Source organism: Patagioenas fasciata, chromosome 3 (genome assembly GCF_037038585.1).
Source record: "Patagioenas fasciata isolate bPatFas1 chromosome 3, bPatFas1.hap1, whole genome shotgun sequence".
NCBI classification, from domain to species: domain Eukaryota; kingdom Metazoa; phylum Chordata; class Aves; order Columbiformes; family Columbidae; genus Patagioenas; species Patagioenas fasciata.
In genome coordinates, this window is record NC_092522.1 from 58,856,629 (window position 1) to 58,878,572 (window position 21,944).

Sequence of the window (21,944 nt, forward strand, 5' to 3'; positions counted from 1 at the left end):
TCTGCTGATAGATGCACTTCCATGAGCCTGGGCTGAAGGTTCAGGCCTTCTCAGCAGTTTAGAGCAGTGGTAGTTGAGCTCTTCCACAACCAAGACCTCCAGGTATGACTTGTTCTGAGGAGAAAGCTTATTCTTCAGGGGATGCTGCTGCTTAAGAGGTTCTTCTGGTACTAGTAACATAATTTATGGCAAAAGGATGGGTTTGTAGTTGGATGTTTTTCCTAGGTCTGCTGACTCTATTGTCTTCCCCATGAATGTGTTTGATATATTCAACAGCAGTCTAATACCACACTGAGAAATACTGTTACCAGGTAAGAGAAAACAGTAAGCTACTGCAAACATAACTGCACTTCTAGCCTGAATTTAGTCATTGTGGCTCGCTGATGCTGCTTCAGGAGCTTTTAACGAAAGTCTTAGGTTATTTCCCTGAGGCAATACACTAGAGTAACCTGATTCTGAAAATGGTGATAAAATAGCATTGTATTGTATATTAGTTCCTGAAAACATGCTTAGAAACAGAAGTTGCTGGGGAAAAAAATTCCCTCATGCTTTCCTAAGAGTAAGTGGTCTCTGGAGAAAGCAATCTACAGACCTGTAGCTTAGGAATGGATAAAAAAAGAAAAAAACAAAAAACAAAACAGAAAAACCCCTTTTACCTTAGAGGATAATTAAGACATCTTACCCTATGCTAATTCCCTCCTTGCAACTTGTACAGCTGAAGTTCAGCTAGTTCCCCTTTCATATAAAGTATGTGAATATCTTGTGTGATGGGGTAGAACATAACATTAACTGCCAGGTATATTGAAATCATACCAAGTGTAACATAAGGAGAACTGTAGTGCTCTTTCCAAGCTTGGGACAGTGTCATCCAAGGAGCTGGGAAAAATGAGGGAAAACCTCATTGGTCAGAAACACACCAAGTAGCTAAGTACTCAGCATCTTTTTAGCTGTCCCAGGGACAAGGCAGTCACATCCTTCACCAAATCAATACAGTCAGCACAGAAGGGATCCATCCTTCTGTCCTCACTTATTAAGGAGACAAAGCCAAGTCTCTCTGTGCATCAGTCCTGCAAACATCCAGGCCTGGCACTAGAAAAATGTCCCCTACAAATGCATCATAAGTTTCTCAGCTTTACACTACCACATCCAGAAACTGACTTCTTTAACATCGCTAGTACAGCAGTTGGGAATAATGTTCAGAGACTGTTAGGGTATAGACTTAGCACAGACTGATTTTTTTTTTTTTTAATTTGTGTAGATGATGTACATATTTATCAAGACATAATTCCACTATTTTCCAGAAGCATATAATAGACAGGAATTTTCTGGGCCATGTGGTCTTTATGGTTTTGTCAGTTTTCTTCTTCCTGAGTTTATTCCATCATCAGAAAATTACCCTTGCAAGTTCAAACAGAACCTGTGGAACAGTGAACACATTGATATGAGTTAATGATTTAATAATCCTCAAAACAACTTACACTGTAAACAAGATAATCTGAAAAATGATAGCTGCAATTCAAAAGTTACTTGCAAAGAACTGAAGACTAATTCCCTTGTACAGTACATTAATAAAATAATACAGATTCTCAAATTATGAAGTATATACATTGCACTTGTTATTACATTTTGAGTGTGATAGCGGAAAAAAAACCCACCACCAACCTCTATGGTAATGAGTATTACTATCATCCACTCGAGACGTAGGGCGTGCTTTTCGTTCAGGTGATTTCGCATTAGGTCTGTCAGCTCCATGCAGTGTTGAAGCTTTTCATTCATTACCTGTAACAGATCCCAAATATATGGAAGTTCTGGATTCCATAAATGGAATGAGATCACTAGATAAAGGAACAGAATCCACACAAGGGATCGCTGAGCGGAACCAGAAAAGCGTTAATGCTCTTCTGTGAAAGAATAGAACAGAAAGTCCTGTAAGGCAACATGCAAGAGCAACACAAGTTTCAGTATGAGTCTGTTATTTCAACAGGTTCACAAAAATAATAGAAATTTAGATATGCATCTGCAGGTATTAAACTGCTTCTGAGTGATACTACTCATGAAAAAAGGCACAAGCAAAAGATGATGCAGCTTATAGTAATGCCTTGAAATTAACTAAATATTTAGGGTTGCTGTACCACAAGAAGAGGTGGGTTTTGTGCTGCTTATTCTGGTTTAGCAGTAAGAATTATGCCACCCTTCAATGAAGTGACCTGAATGATCATGTCAGTAAGAACACTATTTCACATCTCGTTTTTTTAACTTGTTTTCTTGCACACATTTTAGAACAAGAATTAAATCTCTTATAACTATTTAAAGCCTAATTCAGTGGCTCACGAAACACCCAATCCATTCACGTGAGGCAGTGCTGTTAAGCTAAGCTGGGTAAAAGGTGTGAGCGGGTTTACAAACACATGGAAAGGGGACAGTGTCTACGATCCTGTTATTTATCAAGTTTCTGCAATTAAAACTGACATTCATGGAGCAGTCTGTAACCCTGCTGAGCCAAAGACAGCTGATCGGAGTGTGGAAAATTCTCGTAACAGTAATATACCTACCTTAACTCGTCGATTAATGTTGAGAAACTGGCAAGTCTTGTCATAAAGCTCTTCTAGTTTCTCTCTATCCCAGTAGAAGTCAGGTGTTATTAGCAAGTCTGAACTCAGATTTATACGGTGTCTAAAAAGAATATGTACTACAATAGTTCAAGCTTCCTTTTGGTGAACATAGGAGCAAATATTTACATAGTAGCTAAAAGAAACAGGAAAATTTCCCTGTAATTTTAAGTAGAATATGAAAATAGTATCCTTTCATAATAAAAATACAATTGTAGTGATTGTTTAAAATTGGTCACATCTGCAACATTTTGGACAATACTGTGTAACAGGTTTGAGCATAAACGACTTTTGCCTCATGGCAACACTGCCTCTTCAAGTTGTCACTCTTGATATCTGCAGAGAAGTCCTTGACTATGCTAGTAGCTTGCTGAAGTAGTACCTGAATTAAAGTTACTGCAGAGACCCTTCACAGCTTGTTTGTATCTCAAAATTCCTGACTGGTGCTGCCTGCTGGCTATGTAAAGCAGAGCACAACCTTTCAGAAGGAGACTGTTTTCTCAACATTATGAAGGCTAAGAGCTAAAGTCTCCCACCTACAACTCACTGCTCACATAAATCTTTGGACCCTTAAACATCATTGTTCATACTGAATAGTCATTTCAGTAGGAATATAGAATCTAATGTTTAAAGTAGGAATTGCTTTGTTTTATTTACTTTTCTTCACTGATTTTGAGTTTTGTTTTTATTTTAGGTAAAAGACTGTATAGTGCTCTTTATTCCCAATCAACAAATTTCAGTTGAGAGGGGAAAAACCAACCAACTATTAAATTCTTACAAGGTAGCAGTGGTTTCTGATTAAGTCAAGGGAAGAACAGAACTCGCAGAAAAGTTTTACTAACTCTAGGCCATAGTTAACAGTTCTACCTCCTCCTGTCCTTCCTCCTGGTATCCTTTGCATTCTCTAGTATCTACTGTAATTACTGGTTATGAGACATACATTGCTGGACCCAGGCAGGCAAAAGGGTATGCAATCTGGCCATTTATAATATGCTGCTTAATGCCTGTCTGTAGTTGAGATGCCATTGGTGAGAGCCAGTGGGTCCTCTGACTAACATAACAGCATGCAGTTTCCAGCCAAAAAAAGGCTGAAGGACTTGTCCCCCACCCCACCTGGCTGTGTTTAGTGTGTATTCCGGTCTTTGTGTCATGCGTAACTTAAAAACTAGGTTCTGTGTAATAAAATGTCTTGGGTGTAACAAAAAAAAAAGTTACCTTAATGCAAAGAGTTCTCCAATTTTCTGCATTACATCTGCATGAGACAGTTTCACCTTCCTTCGTGACTTCAGTATCTGCAAAGTAACAAGCTGTTCACTGCTTGATCAAGTAACATGGACTAGAAGTTAAATTTGGAGTTCTACAGCCTGAAGTACGTATAAAATCTGAATGCATATCATACTTATTAACATTTCAGTTCTGTTTGCTGAGTGCCTTGCTTATTTAGCTTTGTAAGAGTATCACCATACAACTGTTCATCCAGGTTTTTCAATAAATCACCAAGTACATCACCAGAACCTATACAAAATCCTGGAGCGTTTCCTATGAATGACTTCCTGAACAAGAGGTAATATGTTTTTGCTTCCTACTATTGTTACTTTTAAGTCATGACAGTGTTGTTTTACCTTGCCACTACTTAGCCTTTTTATAGACTTTTTCCTTACAACAAACAATGTATTATCATTTATTTCCTTCATTAAAAAAAAAGATTATTAATCTTCCGAAGCCTAAAAATCTCATTTTTATATGTGACATCATATGGACTTTGTACTTTAATTGTCTCATGAAAAACTGTGGTTTAATTAATTCACTCAAACTTTGTTATATTCCAGTTCAAACACGTTACTTTCAGCCCAAGCTGACAGTTTGGCCAGGTCTTTAAATGCTGTTTGTCCTGTTAGGCATACATGTTCAACAGTGGCAGGTGACAGTGGCACAACACAGGAAACAATATTCCAATGCAGAACCCCACTCCCACTTTTTAAAGACTGATGATTTCTTGTCCCACCACTTTGCAGGTATTCTGAGCTTCTCTATGTTGATACCATCAAATGTGTTAAGCATTCAAGTGCTTTTTCCATATCCTCAGCTGTGTGGAGGCTGATATTTTACAAAGCATGGGAGAAAAGCAGGGGAGAGGCAGAAACAAGACCTTACCTCAGGAATTGACTGGATAGATTCCACAAAGTTATCCAGTAGTGATTCCCAAATAGCCAGCTTTACTGCAACACAGAGGTGACAAAGCAGAACACTGTGAGATGTATATATAATAATTTTAAATCTGCCAACATGCTGCTTCAAGACGCATTAACACATACAAACATTTGTAGCAAGTTACTGTCAGTGTCATACAATCAATGTTCATACATCTACAGACGAATCTGGCTTGGGCACTGACACAGCTCTGCACACAGAACCACCTTGAGTGCAGCTCTTCTCCAAATAATCAGTTCAGATCCTGGAGCGTTTTTGCTTCAGCTCAAAAGTTGATGTTTAAGTGGTCTACCATATGCACAAAACCTTTGCAAACTACATTCCAAGGACACTGGAGTCATGCTGACTTCATGTCATGCCACTCAAGAGCCTCCAGTGCATTTCTAGTGTCCTGCACAACTCTCATTCTCCTTTTGTCTAGTATTTGATGCAGCATACTCAAACCACAAAGAGTTAGCATGTATAGACACACCACCTGTACTTGTTGAATCTTCATTCAAACTTAAGCAACCTCCTGTTTTGTTTTTAGGTGAATATATTGTTCACTGGAGATGAAACTTCTCTCCTACAGAAGCTGTTCAGCACAAGCAATGGGAACACAAATTCTACTCTTCCTCAGCTTGAGCCTAGAAAGGTGTTTCGACAGGAAGATGATACATCTCAGGCCTCTGTTCTTTAGTTTGCAGATTCCCAGACAAGAATAAAGTAGTAACTGATCAAAAATTAACCCTAGTCACTCAGAAAAAATAATCAGGGAAGATTTAATTGTCAAAATCAACTTTTTCATGGTAGTAATCAATAGTATGATCTAGTCAGGACACCGATAGTAAATCCAATGCTGAGCATTTTTCACACTCCGATTTTTGAATACAGAGGCCCTATCTAAGTCAGTAACTTAAATGACATTTAATTTAGCCCCTGAAAAAAGCCAATAGGCATTTCAGCTATCACTGATTATTTGACCGAGGTTGATTTCTGCTGTGTCATAAATTTGACTTGGACTAGACTTGCATCCTTTATTTTTGTTGAACATTATTGAACTGTTTCCCTTTATGATGTGCATGTCTCACACTAACATGAACTGGCCCCAATTGTCTCCTGGGAATAAATCTGTTTCTCCATTATATATGGCACCACTCTTCCCTGCTTCCATGGCTTTGGGAATAGGAAAACTACAGAGAACAAAAGGCTTTTTTTCTCAATTGCTCTTCTTTCAATGCTCAAGAACCCTTTAGTTTTGCTGTACTCCATGACCAAGTGGTGTATCACTTCAAAAACATATTCTGTTTCCTGATGTCCATTCTGTTTAAAGGTGTGCTTCCCAAAATACTACAGGAATCCTCTAATTTACCCAAAAAGCAGTGGGAGTAGACAGACCAGATTTCTTTGGAAAGGTCTTTTTGAGGACGGCCTCACTGCTGCTCGCATCTACTCCTGCTTCCTACCTCATCTGAGGTCTGAAGCTGCAGAGATGTGTATTTCCTCAAGCAGCAGCACCAGGGCTGAGCCTGACTTCTTCCCAGTGCCTGCCACTGCCTCCTGGCAGAAGTACAGCCTGTGGCCCACAGCCATGCCCAATAAGCCTGGAAAACATGATCTGTGGCTCTGGTTCACAAGTCTGGTACCTGGTCCATCTTCCCAGCTAGGGATCACTGCTGTAGCTGGCATCTAGCTTTGTGTGTTAGAGGAAATGATGATGTCAGGATTAATTACCTAAGACCACTGATAGGTTTTTAACACTACACTTGGTGCTATCCTAGAATAGTTCTCAAGGGTAGGCAACGGGATGCTCAGCAGAATGTGTATCTTTTGCAAAGTATGTTTCTTAATGTGCTTTGTTCATCTTTAAGATTATTTACATTGAATGAGGTAGTTCCAATTTACAGAAAACAAGGTAAAAGCTTTGAAAAAAAATCCTCTCGCTGAAGCACAATCAATCTTTATACAGTTTGCCTAAATCAGACAGAGTCTTCTCCAACCTGTCACTGTACAAGTCCCACTTCTAATGACATCTGTCAAAATTTGCAGCATAAGCTTATATTACAAACAATATTAACTTACCAGAAAGACAAAGGGCATTTGAAAAGGCAAATTTCTGCAGAACAACTTCATCAATATCCAGCTCAGAATTCAACAAGATTTCTCCTTTATGAAGCTTTGACTGGCCTCTGTTAAAATAGGATTGAAGCACCTTCATTGATTAAGCCACCAGCAAAGGCACATTAAAAGAACCACAAATGCAAGAAAGGTTGGTTTATTTCTATATAGCATGCTGTATCTATATGAATATCATTCTCATCCTTGCATTTTACTCTGTTCAACCTAACAATAATCAAAAAAAATCACTGAAAATTAGTTCCTCAGTCTAAGACTAATATTATGACCAAATTTTCTAGGTTTAAATTAAACTGCAGCAAGCTCTGATGGTAGCTACAGCATTACTATATACACAAAGCTAATTCAGAGTAAACAAGATGCTGGCCTCTCATCTGTATCTCCTGTATTTCTGTTTCTGTTTTCCCCTTCTTCTGTCATTTTTATCAACATCACTCCCTCCCTGCTCTGACATTACTTTCCCTGAAACCTCTATCACATAGGAGGCCAGCACCAAAGAAAAGGAGGCATGAGAGTCCTGCAATTTATCATGTCAATTGCACTATGAAACTTGCATAGACACAACGCAATATGTCAGGGATCACAAATTACACAGCTGGATAGTAAGTGCAGTTTTCAAATGGCTAGGAAAAACCAGAAACCTATCCTCTTATCAGGTTACCTTAAATAAGCTCAACCTCTTTAACTCAGCTCCTAGTGTTATAGTGTCCTGTCTAGGAGTTGGTTTTTGGTGCTGTTGGAAAATTACAGATAATTTTTATCATCATTTACACTGAGCAATATTTCTGTAGAGATCATTTGCTCTCCATGATGGAAAAAAAAAAAATATTTAACAAGTCAAGACAACTTGCTGAGTTTATCATTTCAGAATATGCAAGTTACAACTTTCCTAGGAAGTGAAGTAAGTGCAGAATTACATCTTTATATACGAACCTAGAGAGCACTAAGGAAAGCTTATGCAAAAAAATCTTATCAATAATGCATATTTATTTTTTCCCATGTGTTTCTGTTTGGGATTGCTGAAGAACATGTCCAGTTCTGTGGGCATGGAGCTTCACAATTTACAAAATCTAATGCATAATCAAGTCACAAAGGCCATTACTTGCAAGTTCAGCAAAATTTGTAAATTTAGATTTACTGTTTTCTCCTTTCCTTATTTTATTCATTTGAAAATGGGTAAGAAGAAGTATATTTTTACTAGCTGCTTTTGCTTGAATTTGTTTTAGATGCCTGTTAGCTTTTATACCACAAATGCCTGCAAATACTTACTCTCCTATTCTATAGTTCATCTCTTCATTCTCCCAATGGACTAGTGCAACTTCATATGGCTGAATTTCATGCTGTTCTAGTACTTGCATGATATTCTTCATCTAAGAAAAAGACAATTGCACACACAGGAGCAGTTACCATGCAGCATACTATCACTCTACAAAGATCTAGCATACAATAGGTTGATGAATGCCACTTTCATGCTGAAGTTATTTAAATAACAGATAGGTGTGCTAAGTAATGAAGTGATAATTAGCACAGCTTACTTCTGAAGCTATCTGTAGCTGTGTGGCAGAATTTGTGGCTATGAACAACTGCAAAAAATCTGTAAAGAGTAAAATATCATTTAATGTCTTCATATAGAAAACAGTTTAGTTTAAAATAGTCATTCTGGAGTACATTTTAAAAACAATTTTGTCCATTCACAATGATTCCCTACATTCTCTTTTACTTAATTACTTTCATTTTTTGTTCTACGTATCAGTTTTGGTCTGTTTGTTTGTTTGTTTTGTCTTGTTTTGTTTTGTTTCATTTCAGTTCATTAAAATGTGTACATAAAAATAGCTCCTCTATTTGAGCAACTTGTTTGGAAGTTAAAACTTTGATTATGACTTCAATAATCAGAAAAAGGAGTTTTCCTCTTCTAAATAAAGCCAGCAAGGGATCAACTAAACACTAGCACTGACAAGAAGAACCTGGTATCAAATTTTCAAAGGTACTTTACCATGTACAACAAAACAAGATTTTTCAGAGTACTCCAGTGGGCAGAAGCGCCCAACTCTGAAAATCAAGAGGAGTTAGTCAGGCAGTCTTCAGTAATACCTGTGAATCAGTAGCATAGTGACAGCCACAGCATTATAAGTGTGCTACAGGTAAGGTTTGAAGGGAGAACTAGTATCTTTTTGTAAGCCAACTGATAATACTGAAATCCCCCAAAACACAAAGGGCATCAGGAACATTTCAGGTCTGAAACAGAAAAAGTGAACTTGAATCCAGAAATTGTTCATGTCTGGAAACAACTGCTCTGTATTTTTGTTTACTTAAGTGAAAATCCTCCCATGAACTTCTGTGCATCTCAGTATCATCTATTTAATGCACCATTTAATTTCACATACTCTGCTTACAGAAAAGATTGATACTGAAAAAAAATAAACTATAAATACAGTCATTAAAAAAGATAAGCCTGTGGCACATCCCTCTTGGTCAGCAAAGAGCACCCAATTATCATACAGAATATGTTATTTCAGTATCAACATATTTTAACCATTATACCAACCAATAAAATCTTCCTTCAGGAAAATCACTAACTGGTATAAACAAAAAGTTGCTTACAAATGTCATCTCTTTCAAAGTTATCCAAACATAAGTTTGGAATAGTCTTGACTTGAATGGCTTTGGAACAATCCTTTTCTTCTAATATATTTTCTGTTACATTAGTGCCTTTCAAACAACCATTCACATGTTGATTTTTCTGATCTACTTCTTCAGGAGGTAGAGTTGCAAGAATTTTCTTTTGTCAGTCTCACTGGATTAAAGTTTCAGATTTTTGGCCCTACATAGAAAATGCTGTCTACTTCATATGTTAGACATATATTTTGTGCAGAAAGTCAAGTTTCAAAGGTGATATATTAGCAACCCACACACTTGAGGGCAGCAGCAGGCAAGCACCTGCACCCATGAGGAGAAGAATCAGTCCTTTTCCTTCATGGGGAGATCCAAGCTCCCAAACCAAGACGGAGCATGCTGGGCTCTGTAGGACTGACAAAACATCCACTTATGATGTTTCAACAAATGGTTTTGCTTTACTTACACTTTTCTCTTCCACATTCCAAAACACAACAGCCCCCTCCCTGTGAATTCAAGGAAAAACTGAGGTGTAATTATACTGTTTTAGATGTATTTTGATGCAATACTCGAATTGTACAGTGGCAATTTCTGTCATTGTGAATCAAGCAATTTAATAGTATCTTCACAAAAACTACGTAATAGTTGCTTTTTAACCACACTTTAATGAAAAAAACATGAGAAGATAAGTTATTCTTTAATCATTTAAATAATTCTGATTTTTCATTTTAATCATTCTGATTGGACAGTTATTCCTTGAGTTTCATGAGGTAATATGATGCAATGATCTAGCAAACTGCCCTACGTCTTTCACACCATTGCTATTAATAAAGCTTTGGGTATGATTTATAACTTACCTGAAGAAAAAAATCATGCCGGGATCATGTTCTTTCGCAGATTTCTCAGTGCCCATCACCAAAACGTTTGCAGCATCTAGGTTGAAATAAATGAAAAAATTGAAGAATTATCCAAACTTCTATACATGATAGCTATAGGCATATAATTCTGGTTTAACAGTTACATGCTAACATGTCAGTCAGTCCCATATTTTATTTTTTGAGAGAAATGATTGCCAGGAAACAACTATAATATCAAAGTACAGTGCTTCTCTGAAGTGTCAAACTCTAGACAGACTCAGCCACTATGTTGAACTTCACTGGAATCTTTAGTTAATGAAATGTGACAGTTTTGCAGAACAAAAGATTTATGGGAAAATTGATGCAGGGCATAGTAAATAACTAGGAACAGATTACAGAAATGGACATGCAACGCAAGGGAACTATAGGATTTTTGCCACAGTTGCAGAGAAGTTACCATTCAGCTCTGCCTGCCCAGAAGATTTTTCTCTTTTCTATATAGTAAGGGACTAATCTGCACTCAAATTCTGCTGACTTCGCTTTGACAGTCAGAAACTTGAAAGAGCAAACCCACAAGACAAGAGAGGGTCCTTCTGCATTCTCCTGATCAAAAGTGTGGTTTTGAAACAAATCTTCCAGCCAACCTCACTTACCACACTTCTGATGTGCATGGCCGAACAGTGTCAGTACACAAATCAGATTTTTTTTTTGCATTAAACTGGAAGAGGAGCTCCAAAACTGCACCTGTGGTACTCCAATTGCTAATGGGTACTTGTTACAAAGGACCAGACCTGATCTAGCATAAGGAGAATGCCCCAAAACATACAAAATGGGGATGCTACGCTCTCAAAACATGGTGGATTTTTGTTTGTTTTTGTTTTTTCCCCCCTGCAGGTCTGGTCTACTGTACTACTTGCTAATGTAGATAAAGTTTTAGAAGTCCTGATGTGGTTTTGGCAAAAAAAGGTTACTTCCCAGCATGACTCACTTTGTTGCAGAACTAGTGGAAGCTAGACCAGCAAATTCCTCTGCAAAGAAGAATATGCAGGGTCTAACACCTAAGCCTTAAAAAGTTCAACCTCTTTGCAGAAAGGTCACAAGTCAAGCAACAAGGCATCGAGTTCAGCCTGTGTACGAATTCCACTCTCTGCTTTACTGCTCAAGCCACAGAGGCCAGGTAGACTAAGGCAGCAGAGAGATGACTAAGTATCCGATGCGCTTTTGCTAATACACAAATTGATACCACGCAGTTGGTCTGTCTGAACTCTTTAAAGACTCTTCTTTCACTTGCTGTTCCAGTTCAGAAACGCAGGATTTGATGAATCACTTGAGCGAGTTTGGGGTGTGAGGTTTCATTTCACAGTGGAAGAAACACTGGTTTCCATTTTCTCATTTGCCTTTTCAATATCACCTTTATTTATCCATTCCAGCTAAAACATACACAACTGAAGAGAATTTGGTCCATTTTAAGTCAAGCTACAGGACTTGCCTCTAAAATGTTTTTAAAGAAGTCAAAACCAAGACTAATGCCTAGAAAGAACACTAAAAAGCAACAAATCCACACAATAATTGCAGATTTAGAGTTCTATGTACAAACATTTTTTGATTTTCCAAGATGAAATGTTTGAGCTGGTAATCAACTAGTGCTACATACATACACAAGACAACCACCTCAAAACACATCTGCTGGCACAATCCAATATCCTTTCATCATCACTTCCTCCAAACTTTTGATAAACAGAGTATCTATTGTGAGGAATCAAAAACACACCATGAAAGACTTAAAGAACTGTGACAAAACCCACACTCCCAGGATAAAATACCAGCATCAGCAACATTTATTTGCCTTAGAGTAATTCCCAGTAATGCTGGGGATTGTACAAAGTTTCTACCCCAAAGCTGTGAAACCAGTGTTGTTTTTAATACAAAAAAACTACAAAGGAACATGAAGCCTACACTGTACAGTACTTTGTCTTTCCCTGTTTGTATTTCTGAGCAAGACAATCATTAGTAAATCTTGTGTTTAAGAGAGACACACTGGAGTATTATTGCACTTGGACTAAGTGTTTGAGAGGCAGCCAGATATTTGATAACCTCTACCGAAATGCTCATAAAAACTGTCATTCTCTTAGCTTTATATAATCTGTTCATTCAAAGGAAAAAAAATAGGCATTTTACTGCCAACATGTGAAAATCACAGCTGTTCTAGGGCATAAGATTCCTTCAGCTATAAAAAGCTCCATTTGTTTTTCCCTTGTAGTATACTTCTGTTATTTCCAAGCCATACTTTCCCAAGTCTTCAGAGATACTTTGTATGGAAACCAGAACCCACCATTGTCCTGAAGCCTACATAAGTGAAGCACTCAACAATTGCTGGGACATATTTGGCCCAATAAAAGAAGTATCAATTACATCCTCTTTACTAGAACTAAGCATTTATGTGTATGTTTATTTTATGTAGTCAGCAAGATTCTCTCATGCATACCTTCCTCTCCAACCCTTGGTGATTTACATTAATAGAAGTGTGGGTATGGAAAGAAGATGGAACACTTCAAATTACAAAGTTGTTTTGACAGATGAAGCACTACAGTATCACATTACTGAAAGATTAAAGAAAACTTTCAGAATTTTTTCAGTTAGTGAACGTCTATAGAAATGCTTTGCATCAGAATATTTCCAAATTTATCTTTCCTGAATGCACCTAATTTTTCAGTACTTTTAGTGTAATTGTAATTTTGGGAAAAATTATCATAGCGTAATAGCAAGCGCCAGTTATATTGCTATTCTGAAAGTTTTAGTTGTGTTTTTTTAAGCAAATAGAATTTTTAAGCCAAACAATATTTTTACAAGCAGTATGATATATTCCAGAGTATTACCAGAATAAGAATACGTGAGTTCTAAAAATTATGTACCTCACCCATATTTCATTTCCCAAGGTATAACATTGCTTTTAATATGTTTCAAAAAATCTACCTCTAGGCAAACTTGTTATTTCAACATATCCATGTGAAGTCAGGTCATGACACAGATTACCAAGATGATATTCATCTGCTGTTGCAAAGGCTGTGCACTGCATCAGATTCTGTGCCAAAGGAACAAAGATTTGAGTTAGGGAAAGGCTGAAGCAAGATGTTCATAAGACAACTGTTTGCCTCAAACTTATCGCAAGAGCGACATTTTCCATTTACGCACTCTTTGCTATGAAATCACTGCCATGCTGTCCACCTAGTGTACAGATAGTTGTGAGGCTACTTGCTCCCTGTTAAGCGGAACAGCAAATCACAGACTGAGATCAAACAAAGTGACATGAGCAAGTTGCACCAAAAAACTGTGATAGAGCCACAAAGTGAACCCTTCCTCCCTGAATGCCAATCAAATGCTTTAACAGTAGAGCTACACTTACTACTGCTCTCCCATCCTACAGTTTACGACATACTCGGCTGACCACTGAAATCAAAAGCAAGACACTCCCAATATCAGCTTTAAGATCTGTATTTTAAAGGTAAATGGAATTCAACAATCCCAGCTTGCTTGCCAAGCAGAGGCTCCAACTGCAAACAGCACATTCTTCCAAGCACAAGGGTCACTGTCCAGGTAAACCCCAGGGTATGAGCCACTACAGTGCCACAGCACAGTCACAGATCTTCTGAGCCAGTTTTAGGTGCTGCAGATCTTCAGTGTACCCCTGGAGCTGAATCTTGCACTAACAACACGGCCTCAACTGACACTGCAGTTGAACAATACACAACAGCCAGAGTTTGTCTCAGTATTCCACAATCATAAATAACTACAATGCCATATTGAAACAAATGACTGGAAAAATGATACTGACTTTCAATGAGACTGACTCATGCATGGCAAAGAAATCAGAAAGTCATCTGTGTGAAGATTTTCTTGATAAATCAAACAAGTCACAATAAACTGATCTACAAATTCTACTACTCATTTTAAGTGGATTTCTTTCTTCTGATACCATGTAGGTCCCATTAAAATGTTTTTCAGTACAATGCAGTGGAAGATATCCAGAAAGCAATGTGTCTCATTGTGGATCAGTCACTTCCCAGATTTTTGTAACTAATACAGATGGGGATGTAACTAACAACAAATGAACAAAAGGACTGTACTCATCTGCAAGCATTTATACCCACAATACAGTTCGACTTAGAATCCAGATTATATTATTGCAGCACTCGCACACTACCAAACAACAAGGCTTAGAAAGGTGTTCTACTCCCTGGAAGGCCTGTCACCTGTCATCAGAATCACTGCCACACATTTAAACCTTCTTTTCTCTTTAAATGTTAGCATTCTGTTATAACTTCCAAAGCTTTGCTTACACATCACTGTAATTCAGTGATCACTAATACAAACTTTAGAAGGAATTACAATATTCAGTGAGCAATTTTTTAAACATATTTCCATGACTGTGCAATGAGGCTGACAGTGGAACAGAATTGTTTTCAGTTCCCTTGCTGCAGTACCTTTGAAAAGTTGCATTATCACAGTTTCATCTGTATAAATCCATTCTCAATCTCTAAACTGCCAATGAGGATTATATATTTCAGATTCTTCCAGAAAGCTCTTGTTATTAGAAGTACACTCTCTGCCATGAAATTCTTCTGTCATAAGTTAAGGGAGCAAACTCCTGCCTTCTAGCTAGTATATAATCTGAAATTCTCCGTGTTTGCCATAGTTTATTACTTGTGCTGTCCTTCATTTCAAGGCAGTTGCACTACAGGACAGGTTTTCTGTCTTACTGTTGTAATTTTAGTTTCAACATAATGACTTTACATCGTTAGAACCGGAAGTTTGCTGCTAAAATTAAGTGCCTGAAATAGCATTTAAGATATGCACTAGTTTGGTTTATTCTAACAATGTAGTGTTTCACTTAAATTTTTACTAAAATCTTGTTTGATGGGGAACATTTCAGTTGGGTGTAATTTGAGATTAAGACACCTAAAAGACATGAGTCCACAGGCACTCTAGATGTCTAAACTGTGATCGCTGGTGAAGATACGGCCAAAAAGTCTACTCGAATGAGTGATTCAGCTAATCCCAAAACAGACACATTAACTGAACAACCAACCTTAACCTTCTGCTTTCTGCTATGTCACTTTCACCTGCAAACTTCAGAAAAACAGAATACAACATCTGTACTAGTGTTAGAAAGAAACTCCAGCTACTTACCACGTTCCTTCCTATCCACAGCTGGGTCTTCACTGACATTCTGTTCAGAGCACTACAACTGCTATCTGTAGGAGTAGTCATCCTAAGTATTTCAACACATCATTTTCTGTATCATCATGCCCCCAGCAACTGCACAGGTTCATGCAACCATAATTCTACTTAGCCCATCCTTTCCACTTTGAGCATACACAATTTTTTAAGAAAGACGACCTGTAGAATGAACTTAAATCCTCACCTCACCATAGGAATCAGTCTTCAACTTAAGGATAGTAAATACTCCATCTGCACTTGATTTCCAAGCTTTTTCTAGACTACATGGCTATAGCACTAAATATCAGTTTGGAGGCTTTTCATGCCATTAGACCTTACAAGATTAAACTGAGTAGCGGTACTACTCACTGATGGACTGACTAAACCAGCTAACTGCTTTCAAGTAACTCCTCCTTCTATCCTGAAAAACTGGTTTTACCACCATCTGTCATTGCTGGTGCTCAGCGGTCTGCCTGTAACAACACATGAAGACCAATGCTGGGGAGGGGTGGGAAGGACCTCACTCACGGACTGTTCTGCAAAAGCAAGGTGTCAATTGTCAGGCCCTTCCAGAGAGAAAACACCAGAGATTCTCAGGAGTGGGTCTAGAGCTCATCTTAAGGGGCAGACTCGGAAGATGATGCAGGAGCCTGCTCCTGGGTAATTGCACTGGCAATGGGGCCTGCGTCACTGGAGGGCTTTTGATTACTGCCCCCCTCCCCCTGCTCAAGGCAAGGGCAAGATCGGCTTTTTTATGACACCAGGATATAGAGAAAAACGATGGCACACTGAGAAAAACCTCAAGGATTCTCCATTTGCACTACTTCTGTTACTCATCTTGCAGAAATCAGTCACATATTTAAGTTATTTTTGTATACTACAGATCTACAAGGAAATATACAGATTTTTAAAAAATGCTTATTCCAAAGTACTGTCAGCCTGCAGTCAACACGATGGCTGGTCCATACCCCTGCAGATGAGGTTGTGTATCTGACAAAACCACACAGGGTTTATTAAAAAATAGCAAATGTTTCTGTTAGGTCTGAGTTTCTGTGATTTCTGGCATAGGTTTTGCCATGCGGAAACTTCCTCAGAAAGTGTATTATTGTTTCAATATATCAGGCAGGATTTTCTCAATTTTTTCACAATGGAAGAATGGAAAAATAGCAGTGCATATTGCTTGCATACATATATAAGAAAATGTCAGAGAAACTGTTTGCATTCTATGCTGCCATTTAAAAGCCTCAAGAATCTAACAAAAAAGTCACTTCAATTCATCCAACAACAAAAAGAAGCAACCTCTGAATGTAAGGTCATAGCATGAGCAACAAGCTTCAAACATCACATGGTGTTTCAGGACTAATATTCTTCACTTTGTTTTTTCAAAGCAACAGGAAAGTTCAAGTGCGAACTAAATTGTCTATAATGGAGTCTTTACATTACATTGAAGCATACTCCTGCTCGTCATACAAAACATTAAACAGAAGCTTAGATGACAAGAAGGCAAGCACTAAAACATCAGTTTCTGTGCTCATACTCAGTAGGTCACGTAATAGACATATTTTACAATGTGGAAGCTATTTCTGAGAACACAACACTTGTTTCAGTCTTATCCACAATACTATTTTATTAACAATACCCTGGAACTCAGTTATTATTGTAGCCTGAGAAGAACAGTTACGCTTCCAACACCAGGGTTTTCCTTGGAGATCTTACATTCAAGTATACTTAAGGTTTGCCTTGGCTACTATTGGGCCTTGAGAAGAGCCATCTTAAAAAGAAACAGTCACAGGTTTGCACTGTTTCGCTTAATCATATCCGATTTTATCCATAACCGTCTGTTGCTGCCATTACTCTGTAGACCTAGGAGTCTGGAGATCAAGGTGCTATTTCTGCACATGGAAAAATCTTCAAGTAACACAAACTATGTGTGCACCTCAGTTTCCCATCTGAAATTTAATCTGAATATAAACTTTGGACTGTTTACTTTAATCGTAATTTTTGTTTGAGTGAGGCCTTAAAACTGGGTAGCATTGGACAAGCAACGCTACCTACAAGTTACATTATTTTGAAGGCTAGACATTGTTTCTCAGTATTAAATGCAATTTCAGAGCACTGGTTAAAATGATTTTTAACGGATTTTGTCTTTCTGCTTCAATAATCATTTATTTTCTCTGCACTTTTGTTTACACATTGCTAGTACATCTCCACTTTTTCTACAAAATATCAGACACACTAGTTTCTGTTAAGCTTGTTTCTGTTTTCAGAGTTCCAACACTAGGATAAATAATGAAATCCTCCTCACCAAATAAACACATTAATTTCATTAAAATGTTATCTAAACCCAACTCCAAATCTAAATTAAATTGATCAAGTTCCCCTTAATGTTTATTGACTGTAAATGGTATACTTTACCTCCATGTCTGACAGTGGCTGGTTAGCTCTGGAAGGCTGTTTGGTCCTTGGTGCTTTCGGTGGCCTCTTAACTGTTTGGTTACCATGTTTTGGAATAATTTTACCAGCTGATACAACCGAGTAAAATCTTGATGATATGTTCCTAAGCTCTTTCATATGCTTTGTATTGAGCCTGCAGTTTTCCAACATCACCACACCAAAACGTTTCCAGGGTGGAAAAAAAACCTCCCCACTCTGATAATAAACATTTTTCCCCAAAGTTGATATATTTCCTTGGAGCAATTTCCAATTCTTGACTTGCACATATCGACTTGTCAAAAAAGACAAACCGGTTTTCAGAGCATACAAATTCCAAGAGTTATTCCAAGAGTTTGCTGTTCTGTGAGCTGTTCTGTCAACTTCATTATCCAGCTTTAATAGAGAACGTCCAGATTTATTAATGTTTTGGCTTCGGCATATTGTTGTTGAAGTGTGGAAAGATCTAGTCCAAAGGCGCAGAAGTTTCAGTCTCATTGCTTCCCTCAGAACTGTATTTAAAACAAACAGAATAATTTGTCAACCCTTTGGAAAGAAATAGAACTATCTTCCCCTTAGCTAAAAGGTGACCCATACTCCCTTTTGCACGTGTTAGTACTCCTAAGCAAACAAACATTGGTGGGATTAAGCAGCTTTTTTTCAATGCTATTGACACAATCTACTTACAATCAAAACACATTATTGAGCTGTGTGTTTGCAACACATGGTGAAAAAGTAGAACTGGTTGTTATGTCAATATGTAAGCAAGAATCTTTTCTCTCTGCTGTTCACTCTGTGTAGCTGTCTGCACTCTCAGTAACCCCACTGACAAAAATTACTCCTGAGCGAGCAGACACCTTAAAGAGAATATCAGACTCTGCGAATCACTATTTTATACATAACACAAGCAACAATTAGATTACTATGTGCTTGTATGGGAATGCCACCTATGGAATACACACAATGACCAGACGCAGATGAACCCACTGTCTGGCAAACAGTCCAGCATGGATGCAGCTCTGTTAGTCTGCTTGCAGATCCACTTGTGTTGATGGAAATGTGACAGTGTTCTTATTCCGTTATTCCAGAATAAAAGCAAGCTTATTATATTTATGCTATGTTATACGAGCTAACTAAATAAACTTTAAAAGTATTCACAGACAGTAGGCTGCATACCTCAATGGGTGTGTCACTTGTTGAAAAACTGCAGTGTCAAGTCCCTGCCCCCATTTCCCTCATGACACAGAATCCATCTGCAGCAAGTTATTAACAACAAAGAAGAGTCAAGTTGTGCAGTTTGAAAAAAAATCCAATTTCAGAATATTTTTCAAAAGGATCTTCAGTACCACCCATACTTTTAACATCATAGTTAAAATAAGCTTTTTCTTGTGAGAACAAATCATTGTGTGCCAACTGGAAAAAGCCCTCCATCCTGACCAGGATACCTAGATGTTAGCACAATACACACACGAATTGAGAAACAAAGCAAAAAACCAAAAACCAAACCCAAATCTTGCCCTGACACAAATTAATGGAAGAGGAATAAACTAATTCCAGTGAAAAAGGCATATAATTCTACGGACAAACAAAAAACCCATCTTTAGGCAACCACAGAATAAGTAATTGATATTAGGCATAACTTCATATGTTCTTCACTTGTAGCTTTTTGCCCAATTTCTAAGCCGTTACTTGCCTACTTATCAGAACAAACTACTTATTATTTTCATATTAAACTTGTCCCTGTTTAAAAAGGCAACCCAGAAGGCTCTGGCCAGGAGAAGGTACATGTACCCTTTTAAAGACCTGTTACCTCTGGATAACTAAGCAAGCTGAAAAACTCAGCAACTGCAACCCAAGGTAGTCGACATGCAGGACAAAGGGAAATGTCTCTGGTAGTGTGAAGCAACTAGTGGGAAGAGACTCACAAATGCCAGGTAAATCTGCACTTTCCTAGCCTACAAACACTGTGTTGAATTGCAGTGATCCCAGGGGTGATTTTTCAACTGCACAGGGTTACAGCAAGGAAGTAGTGATTTTATAGACTAAATTTCGTGGAGGAGCCTTGACATCAGTTTTGCAGCAGCAGAGACACTTAGGAGGTACAGAGTCGAGAAATCCAAGAATTAAGCAGGATGAAGAGCTACCGCAAGGTAGCAGCTGCCATGTTCGAGCAGCAAAACCAAATTTGTGCTTAATTTTCCAACGTCTCTTTAATACAAGACACACATATATAGGTCCGTTGCCCTTCCAACACGGACTCCAAGCTTACTGCAGCAGAGCCAGCAAATCGTAGGAATAAACCGGGCCTGCTTTGTCGGCAGACAGACCAGCCCTGCCCGGCCCAGGTGCTGCGGACCCCACAGCCATGAGACGCCTGGGCCTCATCAGCCGCCGCCGCAGGCCGGCTGTTCCCACACCGCCCCCAAGGCCCCACCAGCCGGACGCTGCTCTCCCGAGCCGCGCTGCTGGCCCCTTCCCAGCCCCCACCCGGCGGAGACGGAGCCTCCTGCTCTCCCGTCCCCCGAGGGAAACAGCAGTGACAGCCCACCCGCCCCCGCGAGAGCCCCCTGCAGTACGCGTGGGGGGAGGGGAGCGGTCCCGCTACCATTGGCTGCCTGCCGGGGCGGGCGGAAAGCAGGCCGCCAGGGAGCCAATCGGGAGGCGGCGGCGCCCCACCTCCGCAGGAAGCACGAGGCCAGCAGCGCCCCCGCTCGAGGCTGGAGCGCAGGTGCTCGGGCTCAGCCCCGCGGCTGCGCGCGGCTAACGGGCGCCCCTGGCGGTGGCGGGAAGCCGGCGGCGCGAAGCCGGGCGTCACCGTGGGCCGATCTCCGCCCGCCAGCGCGGGGGCCCGGCGCCTCCCCGTTCCTTAACGCTCAGCTGCACCCACAGCTGCGCCACCGCCGAGAAGCGCCCGGCGGGGCGGCGGGCAGGCTGCGGCGCCGCGGCATGAGGGGGAGGCAGGGAAGCGGCCAGGCTGCCCGAGGGCGCAGGAAAACAGCGGCAGGAAATGAACTCCCGCCCTCCTGCGGGCCGGGCTCTTTCTCACCCCCGAAACTGGCTCCCCTTGTTTGGCCTGCGACCCCCCCACTTGCGGCAGGTCGGGAAGGGCAGACGAGGCCGCCCCGGTTCGTCCACGGCCTCCCGCGGGCGCTGCGGCAGGCCCAGCCCGCAGGCGTCCGTGCCGCCACCCCCCGCCGTTGCGGAGGGTCCCAGCAGGGGCTACACAGTCTCCTGCTACAGCACAAGCGCCTATCGCAGCCCCGAGCGACCGCGGGAGCCGCCAAAAGCAGCCGCGCCGCCGCCCTTCCCTTCGCCTCCCCTCCCCCTCCCCGCGGCTCCCGCCCGCCGCCGCAGCGGGAGGGGCGAGGCGGTTCCCGCCGCGCGCCAGCACTGACCTGGGGGAGGGGGCGAGCCGCTCTCCGCCGCGCGAGCCGCGGCCCCGCCCACCGCCCGCCGAGCTCCGCCAAGGCGCGCGGGCCGCCAGGCCCCGCCCGCCCGTCCGTCGCCGTGCCGCGCGGCGGGCGCGGCTGAGTCACCAATAACGTCCGGCTGCCTCGCCCCACTTCCGGGGGGTGGCCCGCCGGCTCGCGGGGGCGGAGTAAGATGGCGGCGGTAACGGCGCTACCGGTCTCCCTCTCGGGCAGGTTTAAGGGGTCCGTCACGGCCTTAACGCGCCCGGAGCTGGCTGTGGGTTGGGGGGCAGGAGGGAGCTGAAGGGCTGGCTGCTGGCCCTGGGCCGGAGAGCGGCTCCTTTTGGGTGCTGGGCCTCTCAGCCGGGGTCTCCGGCCTAGTGATGGGCGCCGGGCGGGGGCGGGGCTGGGGCCGGTAGCCGGCGCTCGGCCTACTCGTGCGGGCGACGGCAGCGCCAGCGTCGCGCTGTAGAGGGCCCCGC

The 21,944-nt window shown here is 40.7% G+C and overlaps 2 protein-coding genes across 6 annotated transcripts in view; one reads left to right on the forward strand and one right to left on the reverse strand.

Annotated features, from left to right (window-relative positions):
* Positions 1 to 1,230: 1,230 nt before the first annotated feature.
* On the reverse strand, positions 1,231 to 21,573 carry RMND1 (required for meiotic nuclear division 1 homolog). Of its 5 annotated transcripts, XM_071806428.1 has the most exons (13): positions 21,448 to 21,544; positions 19,229 to 19,305; positions 18,038 to 18,564; positions 13,379 to 13,487; positions 10,406 to 10,481; positions 10,015 to 10,054; positions 8,205 to 8,305; positions 6,882 to 6,988; positions 4,764 to 4,828; positions 3,825 to 3,901; positions 2,553 to 2,673; positions 1,663 to 1,779; positions 1,231 to 1,417 (listed from the first exon to the last, which is right to left on the reverse strand). In XM_071806428.1, the coding sequence occupies exons 3-13, from the start codon at positions 18,548 to 18,550 to the stop codon at positions 1,385 to 1,387; spliced, it is 1,359 nt and encodes a 452-aa protein (XP_071662529.1). In that variant the 5' UTR covers positions 18,551 to 18,564; positions 19,229 to 19,305; positions 21,448 to 21,544; the 3' UTR covers positions 1,231 to 1,384. The 5 variants fall into 5 exon arrangements, with proteins under 5 accessions (XP_071662529.1, XP_065692049.1, XP_065692047.1 ...); XM_065835977.2 differs by lacking the exon at positions 19,229 to 19,305 and having other exon boundaries at positions 2,553 to 2,616; positions 21,448 to 21,573; XM_065835975.2 differs by lacking the exon at positions 19,229 to 19,305 and having other exon boundaries at positions 21,448 to 21,573.
* Positions 21,543 to 21,944, forward strand: part of LOC136100655 (damage-control phosphatase ARMT1) — a 52,217-nt gene continuing 51,815 nt past the window's right edge. The window contains exon 1 of the mRNA XM_065835982.2: positions 21,543 to 21,705. Within this exon, the coding sequence (XP_065692054.2) occupies positions 21,656 to 21,705 (50 nt within the window). The 5' untranslated portion in view covers positions 21,543 to 21,655. The remainder of the gene's footprint in view (positions 21,706 to 21,944) is intronic.

Coding starts and splice junctions, on each gene's coding strand:
- RMND1 (XM_065835975.2), bottom strand. CDS start 18,550: ATGAGACTGAAACTTCTGCGCCTTTGGACTAGATCTTTCCACACTTCA. Junction 10,482..13,378: donor AATAACAAGTTTGCCTAGAG/GTAGATTTTTTG, acceptor ATTTCAACCTAG/ATGCTGCAAACGTTTTGGTG. Junction 4,829..6,881: donor AAATGCCCTTTGTCTTTCTG/GTAAGTTAATAT, acceptor TCTGTGTTGCAG/TAAAGCTGGCTATTTGGGAA.